The sequence below is a fragment of the Callorhinchus milii genome, unplaced genomic scaffold (assembly GCF_018977255.1).
Source record: "Callorhinchus milii isolate IMCB2004 unplaced genomic scaffold, IMCB_Cmil_1.0 Scaffold2, whole genome shotgun sequence".
Taxonomy (NCBI): domain Eukaryota; kingdom Metazoa; phylum Chordata; class Chondrichthyes; order Chimaeriformes; family Callorhinchidae; genus Callorhinchus; species Callorhinchus milii.
In genome coordinates, this window is record NW_024704743.1 from 18,684,517 (window position 1) to 18,698,282 (window position 13,766).

General features: G+C 40.1%; 1 protein-coding gene across 3 annotated transcripts in view; it reads left to right on the plus strand.

Annotated features, from left to right (window-relative positions):
* The window catches only part of stam (signal transducing adaptor molecule (SH3 domain and ITAM motif) 1), a 36,257-nt gene extending 24,555 nt beyond the window's left edge, over window positions 1-11,702 (plus strand). For all 3 annotated transcript variants that reach the window (XM_042331772.1, XM_007889761.2, XM_007889760.1), the window contains 10 exons: window positions 1,601-1,747; window positions 2,658-2,748; window positions 4,999-5,188; window positions 5,450-5,544; window positions 5,897-5,985; window positions 6,585-6,672; window positions 8,318-8,372; window positions 8,492-8,645; window positions 9,562-9,737; window positions 11,434-11,702. In XM_042331772.1, coding sequence (XP_042187706.1) covers window positions 1,601-1,747; window positions 2,658-2,748; window positions 4,999-5,188; window positions 5,450-5,544; window positions 5,897-5,985; window positions 6,585-6,672; window positions 8,318-8,372; window positions 8,492-8,645; window positions 9,562-9,737; window positions 11,434-11,632 — 1,284 coding nt within the window. In that variant the 3' untranslated portion in view covers window positions 11,633-11,702. The remainder of the gene's footprint in view (window positions 1-1,600; window positions 1,748-2,657; window positions 2,749-4,998; window positions 5,189-5,449; window positions 5,545-5,896; window positions 5,986-6,584; window positions 6,673-8,317; window positions 8,373-8,491; window positions 8,646-9,561; window positions 9,738-11,433) is intronic.
* The last annotated feature ends 2,064 nt before the right edge of the window (window positions 11,703-13,766 follow it).

Here is a 13,766-nt window from a genome sequence, read left to right on the forward strand (position 1 = left end):
ATTTCAAAAGGATATAGACAGATTAATAGGAAGTGTGCAGCACAATGGAAGATGCAAATCAATGTAGCAAACCACAAGATAGCAGCACATGTACGAATGGTCGGTGTGCATACTTTTTGAATGGGGACGTACTTGATGAATAAATGGGTTTAGGAGTTGGGTATATAAACCATCAGATTGCAAGTGAGAAAAGGCATTAGAGGTTAATACAATTCTAGAATATAATGTTGACTTAACAGACTCATTTTTGGGGTGGTTAGCTGAGTGTCTTGACACACGTGGAAACCCATCACCATGCTTAAGAGTATCCAAACCAAGCTGAGATTTCCACACATCCCACCTACACATGGAAATCCCAGAGATAGATTGTTGGAATGAAATGCGCACTCTCTCCCTGGAGGGACACTTCCTGTTTACCTAATTGCAGAAAGTATTAGTGCAGGTTGGCAAGAGCTAAGCCTTGGGGACTCCAGAGTGTGATTTGGGGTACTGCTGGAGTCTAACTAGCTAAAATCGCATCGCTTGCCATTGATATCGCTGTCTGGCAAGCTTTACCGCTGCATGTTCAGTTAAGACTATCCTACCCGTTAGGGCTTTGGCCTGCAGGGTTTGCTTATGACAATGTGAGATTTCCACACATCCCACCTACACATGGAAATCCCAGAGATAGATTGTCTGAATGGAATGCATACTTTCTTTTTGGAGGGAAGCATCCTGCTTACCTGATTCCGGAAAGTATTAGGCAAGTTTGGCAAGGGTCAAGGCTTGGGGACCCCAGAGTGTGCACTAGGATACTGCTGGAGTCTAACCAGCTAAAACCGCAGAGCATTGCCATTGATATTGCTGTCCGACAAGTTTTCCCGCAGCTTGTCTCGCACCCTACCAAGGTTAACAGGAGCTCAGTGAAATGACTATTTGCCCCCAGTGACTGGTCTGCCCTTCCAGGTCCTGCTGATGAGCCAGGCTGGCTGTGCTGTCATCAGCAGTGCCCTGTAATAGTGCGGACCTGCCTGGCTCAGGAACCGGACTACCGAGACCGCCACAGAAGGCTGGCTCGATTCCGGCATTCCATTGCCAGGCATGTCACCTTGGAGCTAGTTCAGCTTCAAGGAGGCGCCGCGTATACTAGAATATAAAGGTAAGTGTTGCAGTAATTACACAAACTGCTGATCTAGGGTGTTCCGTTCAGACTTGGAGACTCCACCTTTAGAAAGATATACTGCCTTTTGGGTAAAAATATTTCATTGAGACTCGCCTAGCTAATTATGTGGGTTGATTGACTTGCCTAAAATTAGAGATTGAGCAAATCCAAGTTACTTTGCCTGGCGCTGAGAAGGCTTAAGGTGTGATCTGATCGTATACAGAAGTTGAATTAAATCAAAAGAATTGTGAAGGTTGTGCTCATGGTATGACTGCTGTCAGTGAAATTTTGGAGCATACAGTCTGAACTGCACTTTTTAGAAAACTAATTACAAATGTTTGGAAATGGATTTGGTTGTTTTATTAGTAATTTCGTTCTATTGGTAAAGTGTCATAGTATGATTAAAAAATGGTTTGGTGTGTTTAAATAATAAAAAATAATAATAGAATATCCTTTCAGGGTCACCCAAAAGTCTGTGAAAAGCTGAAAGCCCTCATGGTGGAATGGAGTGAGGAGTTTAAAAATGACCCCCAGCTTAGCCTTATATCTGCTATGATCAAAAACTTGAAGGAACAAGGAGTTGCATTCCCTGCGGCAGGTTCCCAGGTAATAATACCTTTCTCTGTGTTTGAATTTGTCTAGATGAATCACATACTAAGATTTTGTACTTGTGCTCTTTTAGCCAGCCCCTCCTGTGATTTCTAAAAAAAAAATTAATTAAAAAAAAATCTCCCCAACATTTTCCCTTCAGATACTATGCACATTCCTAGCCTCTGGAATTCTCTTTCCCCCCCCTCCCCCACCACTGCCTTGGTCCCACACTATCAGTTTTTAAACCCTTTGATCATGCCTATGGTCATTTTCCCCTTTCCTCACCCCTCTGCCTTGCTCAGCGTACGACCGGTGTCATTGTGAAGTGCTCCAAGGCATGTGAAGGGCGCTATAAAAATGCAAGTTATTGTTTGACTCCTTTTTCGTTCTGATTGTGTTTCCAACACGTGGTACCTCACTAAGTGACCACATATGAGCCTTTGACAGTGAATGTTGGAGGACTTGTCAAGGATGGGATGGCAGCATCTCAACAAAGTATTATCTCATATTTCCACACGCCCATGTCCAGCAAGGACCACTAGTTGGAGATCAGAACTCTGTGGAGTCCTGCAGCTCAGTGGTTAGAGCATTTGCCTTGCAAGCGAGAGACCTAGGTTTGATTCCCAGCAGGGCAAAATGTTGGGCAAGTTTCCTTACACCACTCTACAGTATATTCTTTGAAGCGCTTTCAGACGTCTCATAAGGCGCTTTATCAAATGCAAGGATTATTATTAACCAATTCTAGCATCTCCATTGTCATCCAGCCTGAGATGAGCTTACTTGTCACGGATAAAGGGGTCTTCCTACAGTTGCTAGATAAACCCGCAGAGCCATCGGTAGAGCTGCAGTTTGTGAAATGTTGAGTTGTTGGATTTAAATTGGATGCTGATTAACAGTACTCTTTGTAACTACTTGGTTGAGACAGGCAGCAGAACAGGCAAAAGCAAGCCCTGCTTTGGTGACTAAGGATCCAAATGTAGCAGCAAGCAAAAAAGAGGAGGAGGACTTGGCAAAAGGTGGGTTGATGTGCAATGTGAATTCAACAGCAAATGAACAATAATGGAAATGTCTTGAAAACGCTGTGACTTGCATTGGTAGAATTTGGTAGGATTGCAGTGATTCCTGCAAAATACCCAGTCACTATCCAGTAAATCCTGTGAAGTGCTTTGTGATATCCTCCTGATGTAAAAGACGCTATACCAAATACAAAGGTTATTTTTCAGTTAATACAGAATCACAAGCCTACAAAATTCAGGTGTAGCAAATGATCAAGAACTTCATTCAGTCATGTATAAAAATACTGTTTTGAAATTGCTCTGAATGATGTTTCTGAGCATTGGTGAACCTGGATGTTGTAATCTAACAATATTGTATTTTTTCAATGTAAGCATCACTTTAGGATGTACTGCAGTCACTGAGATTTTGCTGTTATTCTTCTATCAGTATACAGATGCATATTTGCGTTAAAAGTAGTGTTGTATGTTGTAGGCCTGTACTCCCAGGACATAATAATAGGGTAAATTATAGCTTTTCAACATAGATAGTATATTTGGCTAAAGTGTACTGTCACTCCTGTCACTGGACATTTATTTTCTCCACAATCTACTGGAAGGTGGATTAGCTGGAGGAACATCTATAAACATCTGCCTAGATGTTGAGGGAATGGTATTGTAAGAGAGTAGAGTCATACCAGACTAATAACTGAATGACTAAGGAGCTTAAGATGCCCCTTCCCCCTCATCTCCCACTAGCTTTATAAAAATAATTCATCCTTGCATTTCGTGCAGCTCTTACAATATCAGAATGCCTCAAAGTGCTTCACAGGTGTTGCTGTTAAGTGGATTCTGCTACATACTCTTCTACGTATTATTCTAATCCATGGCGATTGGTTAAACGAGAATTAATTTGGCATTAGATTTGCTGAACCTTTTCAGTGTATCACTTCCCAATTGAGTTCCTTTTTGGAATACAGAGTTTGCTAAATTTACATTGGTCTATCAATCTTATTGTGATATAGGATATATTTTGAAAAGCGGTGGGCAAAGACCATTTTTTAAAAAAAATACATTATTTGCATAAGAATGGTAATAATATACATTAGCTGGCAGTAAGCACTGTGACATTCATGGACTCCAGACATCACGCGCTGAGTGGGGAGGGTGAATTATAAGCAGATGATTGTTTGACTCAGCATTAGATGCTGTGCATCTGCTTGCGTTGCCGGAGGCATATAAGTAAGCATTTGCTTAATGTGTGTTAAGTGGTGTTTAGTTTGCCAGATTTGGAAAAATTGGATCTTGCAGGTATCTGAATGAGTGTATTAGCAACCTGCTGCCCTTCCACTCAAACTCTGACTTCCATGAAGCCAATTTGCAATCAAAGGGGGTGCTTGGCAAGAGATCGGTTCATTACAAATGCTGCAACTCAACTGCAGTGGGGTCTGTTGTGCTCTGTGTGTAAATGTGTTACGTACCACAATGCATCTTTATTGTATTTCTCGTTGCGCCAGTGTTTTTTTCCGTTTTTCTTTTTTTCCCCTTCCTTTTCCGAGGACCATACTCTCCTCACACTCGGCTCATTCTCTCCCCGACTTGGCAAAATGCCAATAAAAAATATATTTCCCAGTAACCTTGTGCCCTCCCACACAGTTTGAAAGCCCCTGGTCTAGACTGACAATCCAATACAATATTGGGCGAAGTCTGGAGGAAGAAAATCCATGGCTGTTTGTGGAACATTGCTGTGCACAATTGGCTGATGTGTTTCATCCACAAAATATTGTCAATCCACTTTGCAATATATTCTATGAATATATATTCACCCTCCCCACCCATTGTGTGATATCTGTAGTCCATGAATGTCAGATAGTGCTTACTTCCAGCTAATGTATATTATATTCATTTGAAATGTCTCATCAAGGTGATAAGGCACTATATCAAATACAAGAATTAGAATTACAGATCTCCATTTTTGAACATGACGTTCTTTTGAAGAATTGTAAAACAAGTTCCTCCCGTCTGCCTGCTCAAGTGGAGGTTAAAATTCACTAGGTTTTTTTAGATCATCGAGCCCCACAAGCATCTTTGTTTACTGTCATTGAATTTAATCCTGATAGTTCAACAATCTTGGATTATGCTTTTTAAATGGGAACCAATAATAATTTTGTTGGTGCACCACTCAATTTTGACAGAAAATGTGAAGCAAGTAGGTTTTCAATGAATCTTTTTTTCAATTGAATAAGGTATATTTTAGTATCTGATATTTTATAGCAATTGAATTGTCATTGAAAGAACAAAGGCACCAGCAGCCAACTGTCTCTAGTCTGTATCCGAGCACGTCTAATCTTGTGACCAGCAAACCAGAAGGACGAAAGGTGCGAGCCATCTACGACTTTGAAGCTGCAGAAGATAATGAACTCACTTTTAAGGCTGGAGAGATCATCGCTGTGCTGGATGACAGGTATCTGAAAGCCATTATGGATGGGGAATTCATTGCTCAAGAAACGTTTGTAATAAGGGTTTGTACAAAACAAATGGAACAAAGGTTAGATCAAATTTAGAGTGTACAGCAGTAAGATGTAAGTAAGTAAGTAAAATGATTTGTACTGAAAATGATTTGTTTTTTGGGAGAATGGAATCTATCACACACAATTTTGAATAATTCTGTTTCTGAACGTGACAGTATTGAAATGATTAGAAAATCCATATTTGCATTCCACAGTGATCCAAACTGGTGGAAAGGTGAAACTTATCAAGGCATTGGGCTGTTTCCATCAAACTTTGTGACTGCAGACCTAACTGCAGAGCCTGAGATGTGTAAGTACAGTTGAACCTCATTGAATGGGCATGTCAGTAATGGGGACAACTCACTCGTTAGGTCTCTTTTTCAGTCTAGAAAACAAATTCAAGTGATTGTGACCAAAATTCCAAATTTGCCAATAAGAATAAAAGAGACCAGTTTATTGAGTTCCCCTAATAGCGAATTTCTACTGTTTTATAATGAGTTGAGAGTTTTAAATGAAGAACTTTGTTATAGATGACTGATAATATCCAGATTTGATTAGAGAAGTTTGAAAGATGAGTTTTTAATTTGAGAAACGTGTTGAAAAGTTGTCTTTCTGCACAATACTACGATATATTCACTTACTACAGTGTGGTATATTTACAGTGAAAACTGAAAAGAAAACTGTTCAGTTTAGTGATGAGGTGCAGATTGAGACATTGGAGCCAGAACCTGAACCAGTTTATATTGATGAAGTAAGTACAAGCATTTATGTTACTAAATATTTTGGCTCTTTGAACCCAGGCTATGACCCGCATCCTTACCTGGCTTTAACCACCCCCCCTGGCTCGCTAATTGTTCATCTTTGGTCACAACCTTGCCCCATTCCATCTCCAGGATCTCCTGCATCCCTGCTCCCCAGTTGCCTTGCTTCATATCGCCCATTGCTTTATAAGAGATTGAAGAACTTTAGAAACCCAATGGGAAACTCACCTACGTTATGTTCATCCAGGGCGACAGACTTGTTATATCTATTCCTGGCCTTTCTAACAGGATTGCGGCGCTTCTGTTTGTGGATAATATTATGTTGTTGGTGGACTCACCTGGGGACCTTTTATACTGCACTCACCATCTTGAACATTGGGCCACCCGATAGGAATTGATGGTGGATGCCTCTAAATGTGGAATCATGGTTCTGCGCAGCTCAAGCAAAGATAGTGATTGGAAGATTTGCACTGTTTGAATTTCAAATATATACAGTTATTGTTGATCTGATTGGTGAATACTATAAAAATTGTTGTTACTGTAGTAAGAGGCATTCTGTACTTAATAGGTTTCTGTTTGATTTCTGTAGGAAAAAATGGATCAGCTGTTACAGCTATTGCAGAGCGCAAATCCCACCGATGGCCAGCCAGACTCCCCAGAGCTGCTCCATCTAGAAGGTCATATTTCCTGTTGTTAAATATCCAATTCCGTGGATTGCTCATATCTGGCTGAAATTTGATTAGTTCATTCATACACAAACTAGCACAAAAATGGTGTAATAATGTATCTTATGTTTCAGTTGTTCATTTATTGAATTCAGGAAACATCACACATGTTTTTGGCTTGTTTGATTCTGTAAATATCTACATTGGGAGGGTTTACGAAGGTTTGCACCTATTGATAGTACGATATATTTAAATTTACCCAGGAGATCTCAATAGGTCCCCACCTGAAGACACTTCTGTCCTATGCTTCCAGCTTCTGGGATTCAAGTGGATGGGAGAGGAGCATGGCGTGGGTTAATTTTGAACAGATTAAGGATTTCAGGTGGCAGTCAGTTACAGGTCTTTCCCAGTCATTTATTGATCCCATGATTTCTTTGGATTCAGATGAATGGTGCTTCCTCCAGTGCTAATTAAATCCCAAGCACCTTTCATTCAATTTTGCCCACAAAATATAGTCAATTCACTTTACAGTATACTCTGTGAATCGCTTTGAGACATCTTGAAGACGTGATAAGGCACTATATCAAAAGTGAGAATTATTATTCGGCAAACGTTTTGTCTGCCTGTTTAGTTGTGAACTGTGTGACATCCCCCAGATTTCATAGAATCATAGAATTATACAACGTAGAAGGAGGCCATTCGGCCCATCGTGTCCGTGCCAGCTCTTTGAAAAAGCTGTCCAAATTAATCCCACTCCCCCGATCTCTCCCCATAGTCCTCTCTGCAAATTTGTCCTTCCCAAATATCTATCTACTTCCCTCTTGAAAGTTCTCTTTGACCGAGCCTTCAGCTCCCCTCTCGACTCTCTTCCCCCTTCTCGCTCCCTCCCATCCCTCCCCTCACCCTGACCATTTCCCCACCTCCTCGCTCCCTCCCCTCCCCTCACCCTGACCATTTCCCCCCTGCTCGGGTCATGACCCAACTGTGCAGCGCCTTGGGACGTCCTCCTGTCGTGAAATGGAAATCTTCTTGTTGTTGTTGTTGTTGTTATTGAATCGGCTTCGCCACCCTTTCAGGCAATGCATTCCAGATCTGAACATCTCGCTGTGTGAAAACATTTCTCCTCACCTCCCCTCTGTTTTTTTTGGCAACTATTTTAAATCTGTGTCCTCTGGTTACTGACCCACTCGCCCGCCAGTGGAAACAGGTTTTCCCTGTTCATCGTATCGAGTCCCCTCATAATTTTGAACACTATTAATTCTCATGAATTGGTGAAAATTCTTCTTGATGCTAAGAATGCTAACTGAATGCAGAATGTGGAGTCCTTGTTGACAACAAACTAGATAGGTGTGTGATCGAGTTTCCTGCAGGTATTTTCCTGGCTTTTTTCCCTTTTTATGTTTGAGAGCTTGAACATTGTGCTGCAGACAGGCACCATCAATAATCTACTATTTAAAAAAAGTTACAGACAGCATAGTGATAATTTAGCTCAACGATTCATATCCAGATAAGAGGAAGAGTTCAATGTTTGCATACTCTATATCAAGAGAGCTGCACCTAGAAATTAATGTTTAGTTTTACAGCCAGTAAAATCTAATACTTCCAGGTAACCATAAAAATATTCAAATCTCTCTTGTTGCTTCTAAAATGTTCTCAGGGAGCTGTGACCAAATGGGACCACTCATAGATCAGAAGCTAGAGGAAATTGACAGGTAAATATATGTCTGACACACGTTGTTTAGAATTACTTGTTTTTTGTTTATTCTTTAGTGTCTGTCCTTGTGATCTGTTAACAAGATTCTTACAGCTGTTCATTTCCCTGTTGTTTCAGGAAACATTCTGAACTATCGGAGCTGAATGTGAAAGTAATGGAGGCCTTGTCCCTATATGCTAAGTTAATGAATGAGGATCCTATGTATTCAATGTATGCTAAACTCCCGAGCCAGCAGTATTATATGCAACAACCTCCTGCAGCGGCCTCCCAGGTTGGTTTCTTATGTATTCTTCATGAAACTTTTCGACAGATGAAAACCTGTATCATGGATGTAGTTCGTCATTTTTTNCTGAAAAGGCCTTTCCGTGTCCAATTTTATCTTTTTAATTTTAGAACAATTGAGGAAACAACGAAGCTGGTAATTAAAGCTTTATACTGTCCGATTAAAGCATTAGTGCACGCAGTTTTGACAGACATGGAAATGTCATGTAATTGGTGCATAACATAAATTAGTAGAGTTTAAGTTTCTATTTCAGCTTATACTGTACCTCAACTACCAATCTAATGATTGCAGTATAGTCAGTGTAAACATCTTGCTGAGTTTTTGAAACTTGCTGTACATATAAATATGACATTTATTACACTTGTTACAACACATACCTTATTTTGTGTTGTCTACGTATGTCAAAAATATACAAAAATAACTTGCGTAATACCCTTTCAGAGGTTATGGTATGGGCTATATCTTGCAAATTTTATATTTATTATGTAATTGAAAAGGTTGCTTATCAATCCAGTCAAATCATTAGGGCCCTTGTTCCTTAATTTACAATCATTTAATTTAGTGCACATAATTAAATAATTTATATTATGATTATAAGCCCTGAATAGGTCCCACGGTTCCAAATGCGCTGTATAAACTGTGTACTCTGTGAGCTGTTTCTGGGAGTGTGAGTTGGATGGAGAAAGAATTGTGTTGGTGTGTACCCTCCCATGATAGCTTCAGCTGTAAATCATTTGATATCCACTTTCAGCAGGGGATGACGTAAGGGCAGGAACCTTCAGAAATGCAGTCATCATCATGGCACCATTTTTAAATCGCCACTTGAAATCATGGCACCATTTTTAAATCATCACTTGAAATCATGGCACCATTTTTAATTGCACTTAAACTCTTCCCATTTTAGGTATATTCAGGTCAGCCTCCCACTGGCACATACGTAGTATCTGGTGCTCCTCACATGGCCTCAGTCCAGGGATACAGTATTCCATCAGATCAGATTCCCTCACTCAGTCAAGCTAGTCTGCCACCAACAGGAAGCACAGCCCTGACCACCCAGCAAGTTCAGACATCTTATACTAGGTAAGGAATGATATGGTACACCACTTGTTGTGACCCTTTTTCATCTGTAATCTTTTAAAATATCCTTTACACAATTTCCTAGATCAGCTGTGGGACACTTTCAGCAGTCACGTGTCATCTCCCAATTTGAAACTGCTGTGCAGTGAGAGAGTTTATAGTTAGTTGACCTTTGTGATCTCCAGAAAACTCGGTGCTGGTGAGGGAAAGAAATGCAAAGCACTGGGTGAAGTAAGAATAAACCATTGATGTAACTAAAACATTTTCAACCAAAGATGGTCTGAGTTCTGCTTACTCCAAGATGCTCTTATTCTCCAAGATCATGGAGAAAGATGTTGCTTTCTTCACCTCACCTCCCAATTCTGCTGTTTCAAACACATTCAGTTTAACAAATGAGGATTATTATTATTATATATCAGGATCGCATTGGAAGAGAAAAGATTGGGTAACACCAAAACATTTGAGTTGAATAGTCGTTAATCAATATAATTATGTAAAAAAAGAAGATGCCCTATAGTTTTCATTTGACGTAAAAGAACTCCAGGGAAAAAGAAAGAATAAGTGACTGTACCATTTCTGGCATCTGCGAGCAGCTGTTCTGCCAAGCTTTTCATTATCAAAAATGAAGGTGACATATCACGCTCAATAACATGATAGCCATCTCATGAAATTAAAAAAAATACTTTTCGTAAATTTTGTGATCCACTTGCAGTTATTACTAAATCTGATTTCTCTGGATATTGTGTACATGATATTATTTTTCACATAACAAATTGCATTTATATAGTATCTTTCATGTTGGGAGGATGTCCCAAGGTGCTGGACAGTGAAGGGTTTGCACCTGAGCTAAGGGCTGGAGGTTGAGAGGGGTAGAATGTAATGGAGTGGAGTAGGAAGATGACCGAAGGCGCGGTTGGAAAGGAAGGTCGTGTGACAGGCTTTGAAGGGACGGAGTGAGGTAGAAGGGTTCCAGAGGGTGGGTGCAGAAAGGCTGAATCCTTCCGTCCTCTGATGGTGGAGCTGGCAGGCCAGTGCCCACTGAGTGGAGGGAGCAGACAGATTGATAAAGTTTTGGTAGAATGCAGAGGTAGCAGCAAGACTGTCCAGGGCTTTCAGGGGAGGACGAGGATCTTGAAGGGGATGAGGAACCAGTGAAGCCAGGCGAGGATGGGGTGTTCGGTTGATGGAGATTAGAGTGGGAGAAGACATGAGCTGCAGAGAGAGTGCTGAAGCTTGCGGAGGGAAGAGTTGGGAAGTTCAGCGAGTAAAGCATTAGCGTAGTCAAACCTCAATGGAATGAAAGAGTGGATGAAAGTTTCCGAAAACCCGAAAGGCAGTTTTTCTGTTCAATATCCACAGCTGCCCATGCAAGTTTACATCTTAAAACATTTCAGTTCTAGACTGGTTAGTGCTCTTTTGCAACTCTTGAGACGACCCCCCCCCCAATGCTAAAGGTGCTATATAAATGTAAAATTGTCGTCGTCGCGATTCCATATACATGCTGATGTCCTTTGGAGGTGGATGCAGTCATAGTGATGCTGTTAAGCATGTTGTTGTTCTGTCACTTGATCTGCATGCTCTTAAAAGACTGTTTCAATGTAACCACCTTACAGTGTTAAAGAGAACACAGTAACTGAAGAATATTTTGCATGACACAGTGGTAGATGCTTAACTGGATACTTTCTTTCTTGCTTTCTAGTTCTATACCTGGAAGTGCATACTTACACCAGGCATCTGTCTACAGTCAACCTGCCCCTTCAAACATTGATATCTCTAGCTACCAGGCTGCTGGCCCAAATGGACATCAGATGGCAAACTACAGCATTGGGCCCACATCTCACGGTCAACAGTCCAACAGTCAACAGCAATCCCCATATTCTCAGAAAGCACTTCTATAGGAGATGTGACATTCATTCCTTCATTTTTCCTGGTCCTAGTTATTCAATTAAAAAAACATTAGTGCAATTTACATCAATTTTAAAAAAAAGTTGGCCATTTGCAGACTCTTCTGATTTTTTTTTTTTTGTAGCAGAACCACCTCACAACAGAGGAATGGAAAATGGAAGTTTACTCCTAATAAGCATCCTGAGCTCCCAATGACCACAATCATTTATCCTGAGCATAATCTGCTCCCACGTTGTGGTGTAGAGTGGGTGAGGGAGGGAAAGGGAAACTGAACTGATAAGCTATGGTTGTGTACATAACATTGATTTATTCCATTAGTAATGGTTTTGACAGCCATTTAGTGATCATGTGAACCTAAACATTTGAGTGGTACAGAAACAAATTCATGGTGGTTTTAAAGTAAGATCATCAGCTTTGTAGAAATTTTAATTTATATTAAATTGCAGCATCCCTTTGATGTGAAAACTCAACATAACTTCATTTGCACTTCGTCAAAACTAAATTCCCAGATCAACCATGAAGGCTTGACCTGCCTCCCTGGGACCAGAACAAGTGGCTTCTTATGTAAACAGATTGTTGCTGTACCATTTGTGTATATTTATTTGCTGCTTTTTAGTTTGGTGGCCTGAAAAGATGAGACCGCAGCAGTATTATCCAGTAGGCATACTCCTCATAATTAATCAAATTTGGCACATTAGATTTTTGAATGAAGGGGCTGTTTATAAACAATTTTTATGACTAAATGTAATGAAAGTTAAGCACATCCTACAATTCTAGTTCCATCTCTTCATTACTTTGTTTCCTTAAATTTTGAATTTCCACACACCACCACCCCATAATAACAAGCAGTTCTGTTACTAGCCTCATTGTTTTCTACAAGGGAAAAGCAATCTTACAATGTTAACCAGGAAGTTGTCCAGATTGAAAACTAAAATACTACAGAATCCCTTAAGTTTGAACCACATTATCAAAATGTCTTCATTACATTATAGCGTTAGCATTTCACAGCCCAGCTCTGAGTACCACTTCCATAACCACGAAGGGTTCATCTTTCAAATAAAAGCTGCAGCAAACTAGTCACAATTGGACAAATCTATGGGATGGGAAAGTTCCACAGGTTGAAACTGGAATGATCTGATTGCTGTGGAAACATAGTGGTTGAAAAGGTGAGTGCAAGTTAAATCCCATCAGCTTGCGTTGACTTATGCAGTAAGAGTCGTTGCATATAGCAGAATGAGGAATGTCTCACCTCTGGCTTTTTATGCTGAGTAGCAAAACCTGAGCCCTGTGATTTTTTTTTTTGCAAAATTTTTAAAGAATCTTCTAATAAAGGCATGGAGTTTGCTAAACGTGAGAACAGACTGTGTGTTTGAGGCAGTTCATATTTCAACAGTTGTATATATTTTTGTTGAAGTACAGTGCAGTTCTCATTCACAGCTTTTCTTTGGAGTCCCGTAGTCTAATGGTTAGTACGCTTGCCTCACAAGCGTGAGGATCTGGTTTGATTCCTGGGCAGAGTGAAACCTTACGCAAGTTTCCTTACGCCTCTGTTTACCTTGCAGTAAGTAGGAACCCAGTTGATTGGTGGATCGCTTTCTGGGGGGTAATAATCCCTCCAAAATAAATCATTCAATCCACGACTGTTTGTGGGACACTGCAGTGCTCAATTAGCTGCTGAGTATCTCCCACAAAATACAGTAAATCTGCTTTACAATATATTCTGTGAAACACTTTGAGACATCTCAATGACGTGATGAGCTATATCAAATACAAGAATTGTGATTATTCTGTGTATTGGGTCAAAAGGGTCAATCAATTTGGAGACTGAGCTTTGTTATAAGTACTTTACTGCCATAGTACAGGTACTTACCCCAAGAATTTCTCCTTTAAAAAAGCACTATATTCATGAAAAAAAAGTTTGCCAATATATTTCTCCTATGGAAGAGAAAAGAGCCATGCATTGTCTGTAACTGTTTACATGTGTACATCTGACTTAGTATTTACAAATGGTTATTTTGTTATTCTGTCCATAAATGGTTTAATGAACCCACTTCATGAAGATGGTGATCCTTTTCATCTGCATGTAACTGCTGTAACTGGAGGTATGAAATTTGCAGTATGTTGTAT